At 36.6% G+C, this 11,286-nt stretch overlaps 1 protein-coding gene across 1 annotated transcript in view; it reads right to left on the bottom strand.

The window, feature by feature from the left end:
• Window positions 1-2,511: 2,511 nt before the first annotated feature.
• Window positions 2,512-11,286, bottom strand: part of MRC1 (mannose receptor C-type 1) — a 53,024-nt gene continuing 44,249 nt past the window's right edge. Inside the window, exons 25-30 of the mRNA XM_050328762.1 lie at window positions 11,034-11,199; window positions 10,568-10,720; window positions 9,587-9,703; window positions 7,642-7,809; window positions 4,303-4,362; window positions 2,512-3,918 (exon numbers count right to left, since the gene is read on the bottom strand). Coding sequence (XP_050184719.1) covers window positions 3,668-3,918; window positions 4,303-4,362; window positions 7,642-7,809; window positions 9,587-9,703; window positions 10,568-10,720; window positions 11,034-11,199 — 915 coding nt within the window. The 3' untranslated portion in view covers window positions 2,512-3,667. The remainder of the gene's footprint in view (window positions 3,919-4,302; window positions 4,363-7,641; window positions 7,810-9,586; window positions 9,704-10,567; window positions 10,721-11,033; window positions 11,200-11,286) is intronic.

Raw genomic sequence — 11,286 nt, 5'->3', positions numbered from 1 at the left:
GAAGCTGAGAAAGACTAAAACATACTACAGGCAGCTTTACCTCAGTGTTTGCAGATTGCATCACAGTCCACAAAGTGGGAAAGAAAACCAGAGGACTGCAAAGATGCACTCCAGGATCTGTTCCTTGGCAGGGCACAGCCTGACGTTTTAGAAGTGGCAAGGAACAAAGACTGCTGGGTTTTGTGTTGAGTCAGCATTGTTCCTTTGGCAATCTCTGCTCAGGCAGGAAGTTACACTCACAGTGTGCAGATTCACCACCTTTCTTCTGAAGTCCTAACTTTTCGGGAGAAAAGGGGAAACGAGAATTAAACATAAGGGTATCAAGAAACGTAGAAATGTGCAAAGAGACAAAATTTTACATGCTATTGAATATTGCCACCAAGTCATTCCTCAGCTGCCCACAGAAATGCATGGTTGAGTCCACCCAAGTTCATAATTCATTTTCAAAAACACTTATATTAAAATCCAAAAGTAATTTTGTGATCAATTAGCCTTCTATAACCTAAGATTTCAATCTGGAATCCCCACATGTAGCACAATCAGTTTCCAACATGATTTAAGATTTTATTTTTTTTTAATAAAAACGTACTCTAAACTTCATTAGAAACATTCTAGCCTAAAAAAAAACCCAGAGAGTGAGCAAGCTTTCCGTTTCTTTAGACAGACTCAAAACATACTGAAAGAGAAACATAAAGCACCTTGCACTTTCACATTATATTTTCATGCTACATAATCAATGGGTTGTTTTGCTTTCCTTTACCTAAACTGCCTGATCAAACATAAGAAATACTGGCAGCATCAGATTATGGATATGAATTATTAGTGATCAGTCAAAAATTTCATTTGTTTTTCTATCAATCACTTGATTTTGTTTATCAAGGAATTATTTTCCTTATTTATACAGCAAGAACATTTCCGAAAAGTGAGAACTCATTTTCTCTGTCAATGTATTTGGATGCACCATACAGCCTGAAATCTTCCCTCAGTAGTGGGAGACAAGAGATCACAAGAGCAAAAACTCAGTTCTAAGACAATGGATTCCTACTAGGAATAGCAGTCAGTAGTAAAAAATGGTTGAAAGATTTGGTGAAGGATCAGCATATATAAAGTATCAAATTGTATTGCATCCATTAATAATTTCCAATAAGACATACTTCTTTTTTTCAGTCAAATAGAGCAACGTAATTTCCCCATCTCAGTTACCAAGTAAAAGCCTTCCATTTAATCTTATAATATTTAAATACTGGTTAAAGTGTTAAAGGTTGTTTGTTTCTCTACCTTCTATTCAAAAATTGCTATTAGGGTTCATGTGTAAAGTGCTCATCTTCTGCTTACTATATGGAACTGTAATGATTTCCTGTGCTGTAAATGACACTGCTTCCATGCTTTATCTTTTTAATGGGAAATTTGCTTCAATTCCATTGTATTGAAATAGGAAGGACAGTAAGCCATGCAGCTTAAATTTCCTCCTCTTCTGGAAATCTTTGTAGTCTTTTTCACTCCCACTCTTTCTAAAATGAGCAGGCTATGTAGCTCCATCTTCAGAGTAGAGCTTCTTATTTGCAATCTCCTCTATTTTTTCTGTACCTATTTGGACAGGAAAGCAGAACTGACACAGCATTTCACAGAAGCAGCTACACCTACTGCCAGCTGTTAACTAGCACGGCATTTTTAATTGTCTTCAACTCCAACATCATGCCGGATTTTGGGCAGTATAAAGGGGTGAATGAGCTCAGGACTATCCAGGCTCCAGTAGCTGGATTCTCTCCCTGATACTTTTTTGCAGTGTATCTGGTAAGTATGGCAAAAAAACCAGAATTGAGACATCCCCTCAGTTTTTATCTTCTTTCCAACAATACCTTTGCATATATACATGGAATGAAATGTTACCTGGAAGAATCACTTGGTGTGCAGTCCTAGAATAGGACTGAACTTCTTTTGGGTAGAGACTGCATTTCTTTGCTCAACAGCCAGCAGAGTGAGGTTGGCATTTCAGTCAGGGTCTCTCAGCCTTTCATTCTCCCTTTCACATACCATTCTGTGTGGCACTACCTCTCCATATAACTGAAACAACATTATCCTTAACATCATTAATCAGTCAGTCAGGAGCTTTCTGGCACACAAGCCACATCAGATAGCATAAAGAACCATTAGCGGTTCTGCTCCTTGAAATGACATGCTTAAACAACTGCACATTGAAAATGGAAACAGCAATAGAAACAGAGCAAGGAAATAACTGTGAGAAAGGGAGCAGAGCCAGAGAAAAGGAGTTCCAGGACAAATTTTCCTGTCTTACCTACACACATATGTAACTTGAGATTTTTACTAAAGCACTCAACTCATATTTTTGTGATGTCTTTAAGCAGATAATCCTGGGAAAGATTCAGGAAAATATGGTTAATATCATACTAGATCACAGGTTTTGATGGAATGTCTCCACAGTGGAATCTTCTTTTTCACTTTATCCTCTTACAGTGTCTTATACAGACAAAACTATAAACCAGAAAACTATTTAAAAATGAAAGCTAGTTACTGTTTATTTCACAGAACAAAACTTGAAACCACAAAATCGAACCTTGCAAACCTTTGTATGCAAGTGAGGAATCATGCATGATTAACATTTTACAGGATTTACAAAAATTAAGAATATAAACTCCACACTGGGGAATTTTAAGACTTCCATAAATAGAACCTGATCTAGCCATTTTAGAGTAAATAAAATCAGTAGTAACTATTACATAAGTAAAGCTAAGTTGTTCTTGACTTGCTTACTCTTGCAGCACACACCTCAAAACCTACACTGCTTTAGAAGCCATAGGAGAGCAGTTCCAAATGCCATCACTACAAAAGCTACCCAGTGCTCCCAGAAACCTTCAGAATACATACAGGCAACATTCTTCCCCCTCCTCAGTAACTGCTGTGCTCATCAGAAGGAAGTTTTGCCATGACCTATATCACCTCTCACCAACAAATCCCACTTGTGGCCAGCCAAAACTCAGGCAGTTCATATCAACCACACTTTTCAATTCCAGAGGCCTGCCCCCAGATTTTACCTGATTAAATCCTAGAATCCATAAACTACAAGAACTACATACTTGGTTCTCTCTGTTGTGTGAAATTGTGGGAACTGAAATATCATAAAGGGTTTTTTCCGCACATAGTTCAAAGAGGATGTGCCCAAATAAGACTTGTCATCTAATAACTATACTTGTAGTTAAATCCCTAGGAACACCTGAAAGATGGTAGAATCAGAGAGAGAGAGAGATGTTTGCTGAACAGTATTGAGCATCTGTTCATTAGCGTGGTTTGAAATAAATCTGATACAGAAATTTCAAATCTTGTCATCATTCCTCAAGTGGAAGTTTTACTTCCTTTATTGTATCCATTTCTATTGTTCCATTTAATAATTAGTCAATATTATCTCTTTTCTTAAGACCCACACTCACCAGCGTGATCATCAAATCCTGAGATATGAAATCTTACACTTTATACAATGTCTTACAAAAGAAAGTAATTCCATATATGACATCACACACACACTGAAACAGGCTACTACAGCAATTGCACATGAGAAATACCTTTGGCTTAATTCTAATTGCATAATTTTAGTAAAACAAGGCACATTTTATTTTATTACATTTTATATTACACATTACATTACATTACATTACAGTGTTGCATGTTCATTTCGTTCTATGTTGGTCACAAGATCCTTTGTGTCACCAGTTCCAGGAAACCCATCACTATTAAAATACAAATTGTTCTCAAAGCTGTCATTTGTTGGCAAGCAATTCTTTCTTCTTTTGTAGAAGAGATAGCCTGCAAGGCCACTTCCAGCTAGGAGGAGGAGAACAGCAATAACTACAACTCCTGTTTTCCCGTGGTTCAGGGTAAGAGCCTTCTTATCCGTTGCCATTGCTGAAAAACAAATACAAAAAAATCAAGAAGATGCTACATACTCTTTATCTGATTACTGGAAACAATTTCTTTAGAATGCATGATATTTTAAGCAAAAGCATTTCATTTTTTTCCAAAATAAAAGGAGACAAAGATAGCAGCATAAAATAAATTGATTTTAAATTGCCAATATTGCATGCTATATCAAAAATTACTATTTTTTAAATCTTCATTTGCCACTGAATGGAGTATATTTATAGTAGCGTATATACCACTAGGAAAAAATATACTCCCAGGAATCAAGTATATCAGAAAATGTAAAAGACATAATACAGGATAGGATTTGTTCTGTTTATGCTCTTATGTGGGACTAGTTTCTGTCTACTTGAATGATAATATTCTTACCCATTGTAGGCATTTCTGCTGGTGATATTTCAGTTGCTGGCAGCATTTCAGTTTCTGGCACTTGAAAATATTGAAAAAGCATTATCATTTTATATTATTATGTTATTTATTTCTACTTTTTTTTTCTATATTTGGAACATACTAAAAATCATGTTGAGATAAATATATGGTAATACAAAGCACTAAATACTTAAAACACTTTGGTTTAGTTCATACAAAGTTATATAAACCTAAGGCATAGAACAGTGGTCTAGTGTATTCTGGTCTCACATGAAGTTTTTTACGGGAACTAGCAGAAAAGAAGAAACATCAAAAACTCCATGGAGACTGATCCAGACATCGGGGTAAAACCACAAGAAAATCTATACAACATCTTTAGGATAGACATGGTCAAACATAATCCTCAATATACTTACAAATTCTTGCAGTACTTGTGTGACCTAAACATAGCAAGTGTAATAAATGTGGTTTGCCAAGAGACCTTAATGGCTTACCTACATAGACACTTGAAATCAGTGATGAACTTCAAAGTGTATTAGCAGATAACTAAACATCCAAACTAAAATGTTTGCAACTCATTTAAAATTTCATTTCTGGACCAAAAAATCTGGCTTGCTGGGAAAATTGAACGACTCTTTAAAATTAAGGTATGTATTTTTCCATGTGTGCATAAAACCAATCTATAACTAAGTATTAAATGAATGCACCATGTTTCATTCTGAAAAAGGTGAGCTCAGGAATTCAAATAATTTTTACCACTTAAATCTTCTCTTTAGTGCTGCCCAATGACAGAAGAGAAGCACTGGGCACCAACTGAAACACAGGATGTTCCCTCTGAACATCAGGAAATGCCTTTTCTTTATGAAGGTGACTGAACACTGGCACAGACTGCCTACAGAGGTTGTGAATTTCTACACTTGGGTATATTCAAAACCCATCTGGACATAGTCCTGGGCCACTGGCTATAGGTGTCCATGTTTGAGAAGGGGGTTGGACCAGATGACCTCCAGAAGTCCCTTCCAGACTCAGCTGTTTTGTGGTTTTGGGATTTTGTGAAGATACCTTATGTCCAAAAGCACAGTATAAAAAACAGTCTCAGAAATGCAAGAAGGAATAGGAGGAAAAAATTGACATTATGTAAACTTGGAAAATAATCCTTTGGCTGCATTGCTTCATTTGATTGGATAATTTTTGGAATATAATAACACAGACACTTCTTCCTTGTTCTTCACCAAGAACTCTTGACTGACCAAGTTTTGTACAGCACTGATAATGTATGTTCTGCACATTGCTCTTGGGTTTGATATGAGGTGACTGCATACTAAACCTACCTACGTGTTAAGTAAGCAGTATATTAAGGAATATGAATCCGCCATTCCCGAAAAATGAGAGTGAGATGCCATGAACATAAAAAAGAATCATGAAATGGTTTAGGTTGGAAAGGACATTGAAGATCTCCTAGTTCCACCCCCTGCCGTGGACAGGGACACCAGGGACATGCATGGTTACTCAAAGCTCCATCCAAACAGGTTTTGAATGCTTCCAGGGATGCAGCATCCACAACCTATCTAGACAGCCTGATCCAGTGTCTCACCACCCTCAAAGTGAAGAATTTCTTCCTAATATCTGATGTAAAGCTATTATCCCTTGTCCTGTCAATGCAGACAGTTGTAAAAGTCCCTCTCCAGCTCTCTTGTGGGCCCCCTTTGGGTACTGGAAGGTGCTCTAAAGTCTCCCTAGAGCCTTCTCTTCTCCAGGCTGAATAACTCCTCACTTACAAATAAAGATAGATAGTTTATGGAATAAACCTGCTACAGAATTTCAAATTACTCTGGTAAAAATTATCTCAATAAATGGAACAGAAATTATCATCTATTCAATGGGAATACTCCAGTCCTTATTTTGTGTTTGTCTCTTCAGAAAACAGCAAACATAACCAGCCATAGCAAGGGCAACTCAGTAAAACCATGCTTCTAACACCCCATAGTCTATAGCTATTTAATAATTTATTTAAATTCTGCAAATGTAACATTGTCACAGTTCTGCAAAACTGTGCCAAGAAAAGCTGCATATATGTGACAATGTAGGACTAGACTGTGGTGTGCTCTTGAGTGAATGGCTATGTAGTCCTTGCAGTCACACTGGCATTTGGTTGACTCCATGGCATTCCAGATCAGTAAGCTAGACTGGCTTAAGCTAATTCTAGAAAAAAATAACTAGTTTTCATCTGCTTCAGCATGAAATGGCTCAGCATAAAAACAGGTGAATACCAGTACCAGCACAAACAGTTAAACTGAATGGTCAAAAAGGAATGGTGGCCATTGATTTTAACACTTGTTATCTACATCTATGAATATTCTGGATAGAGAATGAAAATAAAGTGCCCGGGTCTTGTCAATCACAGTGCAAAAAGACAGATAAGTAGACTCTGAATGGGTGGTTATATCGGATATTTTGCAGTATTTCCTGTGGAAGATACAGTCATCATTACAAGCATTTGAGTAAGTAAGAATAATTTTGCCTGAGAGCACATTTATAGAAAGGATAGCAGAATTTCTCTCATTTCCAGTACTGTAGAGGAAGTGGGTGTATTTCATTGCATATTCACATGTATTTCACTCTTCTCAGTAAATATTAGTAAGAGATTTTGATATTGCAATATATGCTGAAAGAAATTATTATGATGCCTTTTAGGAATACATATGCACTAGCTGTCAAATTTGCATTCAGTTATTTCAGGACATTTTCAGTTTACCACATTGAAACTATGCTACTTGCTTTGTGTTATCTTCTTGTGAAAAGATGAATGAATGAAAAGCAGAAACAAAAGATCTCATGCTGTTAATTAATTCACAGTTCATAATTATTCAGTTCACAGAAACAGTACTTCATACTCAGAAAATGCATGCATATGAGAGTGCATGCCAGAGGGAAATAAGCAAAATGTACTCCCTGGGTGGAGCAGAGGGGATACCCTGAGGAATGTGTTTTCATATAGATGAAACAAATTTGTGTATGCAAGGCACGGTACTTACACTGTGATTACTCAACCACTATCAATACAGAACATGCAAACTCATTAAGTGCATACACTAGGTACAATTAAAATTAAAAAATGTTCTTTCAAAAGCAATTCTAAAGGGACTTGAGCACTGGTCAGAACTTCAGCTTACTGACAAGATTTACTCTTTTTGTTGGCTTGCAAATGTGCATCCTTTGGCATTTAAAAAACCTCAAACCAGCCATTTAAAATGCATTGTGTGTAATGGTCATGTATTAATCCTAACATATAAGGAGCATACTCCATACAGAAAACAAATTCATAAACACAGCACTTACTTTTTGGCTTTTTACAAATATAGCCTTTGTAGGAAGAGCAATAGATATTATTCCAGTACCCGGATTCTGCGTACATTTCAACACAGTGTTCATTTTCTTGAGGAGAAGGTTCTCCTACATTCCAGTTGACAAAATTCACTGCAGTGCTATCTAGCCACAGCCATTCTCCTAAATAAAAAATATGGGGAAAAAAATAATATTAATTTCCTTGTACACATGTTGCCCCGAAGTTTTTATGCACGTGATACAACATCAATTTTTTGAAAAGCCAGACCAATCTGGCTTGTGATGTTACGAAGGCGAGTCAGTCTAAAGAAGTATCTCCCACAATTTACTGCAATAGTGCGAGGTAAATTATTTACTCAGTTCATAGAAACAACTGATATCAAAATATAACTTAGCTTCACCAGAATCCTCTTTGTTTCAGTAATTTGTAGGGAGATTTTGTGTTACTCTTTTCAAAGCCTACGCTGAAGTCTTTCTAAGTCCAATTTTATTCCATTTTCTTTTCAGTTTCTGCTCCTTTCCACAAGCTTTACACACACAATTTTCCTTTTTATAGATCTGCTTCAAAAATCTTGTGATCACTGTTGTTCAGCTATGTTGGGACTTTCTGTCTCTTCCTTCCTGTTCCTTTTTTCTTTCTTTCTTTTAATAGGGATATTTATTTAGAATAAATGTGCCCCTTGTGACTCCAAGTTGTACTCAAGCAAATTCTTAGACTCAGCATGAAAGCTGTATTCTGTTTTCTTACGAGATTCTACATATTTTGTGTTTGTTTGTTTGTTTTTAAATTCCTGCCATTCTTTGTGTCATAATATGACATCTAGATACAATATGGATACATACATGAAGATATGAAATTTAGTTATGCAGCTATGCTGAAATCATTATAATCATTATCTAGTGATACAATGAAGAGCTAAAGCAGCTTGTGTTTATGATTACTTCTAAGAACTGTATTGTTCTGCACTGCTCTGGAAGTACTTTAAAAAACCTGTTTTGTGTCAATTAACCACATGAGTTAACCTCAGCTTTTCTTTGTGTGTCATGCATTTAAATCACTACTTTCAAATTCTTTCTTCTACTGAAAACCTTCACTTTTCCTGGTTAAGAGTCACTTAATGTAACTGAATACTTGGCTTCTCCCTAAGCAGTTTGTCACTGAAGTGCTTGAGTAGACAGTTGTTAAAATCCTGTCCAAAACTCAAGAAAACCCCACCTCAAGTCACCTGAACTATTCTGCAGCCCTGCCTCTGACAGTTATACTGGAAATTTTAGCCTGAACACTGCAGGACTGAAGTAGCTTTTAAATCTACTGTAATGACAGAAGTATCTATTTAATTGAATACTAATTGTATTAATGAAAATGCAGTAATTGGCAAATTTAAGATTTAATTAAAGCAGCCTGTTTTGTATTCTGTATTGCTTTACCCTCCTTAAAGTGAGGCAGAAAATAGAAAAACTTGTGATATACAATTCCAAAGACACGAGCTGTAACTAAAGTGAGAGACTAGTCTTTCCAGGATGGTGATTCCACAAGACTAGAGGTAATGTTAGCCCCATTTTTCTGTAGCTCAAAAAATGAAGTATCACAACGAAAAGCACATGGGTCCAGGGCCTCTTCATGTTTGAGAGAAACCATGGATCAACTCCCAACACGGTCCTGGCTGTACACTGCTATATGCACCTTTGTGCCTTACTTTGTTATGAATTACTTTTCTTCCTATAAAATGAAGTTTCTGTGCCTGGTCTTTCTGTTATATATTACTGGTTATCACTTGACTGCAACTGGCCAGCTTCTCCTGTGAGGATAATATATTACCTCTTCTAATTTCACTATTTACGTATTACAGAAGTATAATGTGAAAATCTCAACATTTATGTCAAACAGCTTGTGGCAATTATTCACTAAACAAAAAGATGTCAAAATTGAAGAAATTACCATCCACATTTCTGTACATTCCTGTCCAAAATGTTGATGATTTCCTTTCAAGGGGTTCAATGCTGTAGGTCAGAAAGTTGGCTTCAGCTGAATCTTCAACTGAGACCAAAGAGGCACCTGGGAGACACAGGGAAAGAAAAATCTCTTTGAGATGACAGTTTCACAGTGAAAAGCATTCCTATTGTCCTGTCAACATACCAGTTCATGAGAACCCAGGAATGAACCTGAGTACCAGCAGAGAGGGAGAGTCTTCTTATCCATCTCCAGGTGACTATATTTGACATGGGTTTCACTGGTAGATTTCTTATCAGTGAAGGCCTAGAGTGCAATTCACCTGTTCTATGTCAAGATACACTTCCAGTGAAGATAAATCTACATTTTGTTCCACTGGCAAAGTGAACAAGATCTTTGCATAACCTAATGGGAGGTCAGACACCAAAGTCACATTGCCACCAATGCTATTGGCAACAATGCTACAGACATACAAAGCCCAGAAAATGAAACTTGCATCCCTTTCCCAGAGAAAGAAGTTGGGAGAATGAAACTGTACAACAACCCTAGTTCACTAATAGATTATTCAGCCTAGAGAGCTATAGTTTTTATTACAGTGGCATAAAACTGCAATAATCAAAGGGGAAATTAGATCAAGAATAAAAAAGATACAAGATTCCATTAAAATAAGCATTAGTGACTGCTATGAATGAGGCTGTCTACCTCCTATAAGGGTCAAAGTACAAATTTTCCACTTTCATGATCTCCATTCCAGGCCATAAAGCTCCTCATGTGCCTGGTCCCACACACATGTCTTTGGTAGACTGGTATTTTCCACTACCTCCCAAATTAGGGCAATAATTGGATGCAACTTTCTTGTCCAACACTTGGACCATCCTTGAAATCACAAAAAACACATAGCACATTTTCAGCTTCCCACAGATAGGAAAAACAAGTCAGAAAGATGTGCTAGTTAAGCAGGATACTGACCTAGTCGAAGACATTCTAAAGATGCCTGGGCCCAATTTCTTGTAGATGAAGATTCAATGTAGTAGCAATGACCTCGGAAAGGGATCCAAGCCCTGTGCCCTTCTGATTCAGGGCATTTTCCTGGAAGCTGAGGTGGTTCGGTGGGAGCTTGGACTGTTTAAAAGAAGTTTAAAAAATATATGACTACTCCCTAACATTCATTGCCTTTTGATTTTTGATGGTTTTTATTTGCATGCTTACTCAATAGCAGACTAACAGGGATATTATCTTTGAAAAATAGATCTAAAATATAGCTATTCACAGTCCCACTAGCCCTTCCTTAGTATGTATTTGCCCTCATTTTACAGTAGCCTTCCCCATTCAATCTAAGTAAATTTAAATGATTTCTATTTAACTGTTAAAATAAAACCCAGCATCTCTAAAGAGATACTGATTGCAATTACAATGGTCAGTTTGAAGTTCTTACCATCAGATTTTTTGCAAACAGAGAAGTAACTTTCATTGCAGAATCCTGTCTTCCAGGCTCCAGAAATGTCCAGATAGACACAGCCTATTTTCTGCTTTGGCTCCCCTTCAGCCCATTTGGTATACTTCATCCTCCAGTTATCAATCCACTTATAACTCCCATCAGTCTAAGAACAAAACACATTAATTGGAATGATTAAACTCTAAGCCTCAACCATTCTTTCATCAGTCAAATATCTGTCTATATAGTACTT

This window comes from Myiozetetes cayanensis, unplaced genomic scaffold, assembly GCF_022539395.1.
Source record: "Myiozetetes cayanensis isolate MyiCay16 unplaced genomic scaffold, myiCay2020 scf1, whole genome shotgun sequence".
In the NCBI taxonomy this organism is placed as follows: domain Eukaryota; kingdom Metazoa; phylum Chordata; class Aves; order Passeriformes; family Tyrannidae; genus Myiozetetes; species Myiozetetes cayanensis.
This window is presented reverse-complemented; position numbering and strand designations above follow the sequence as displayed.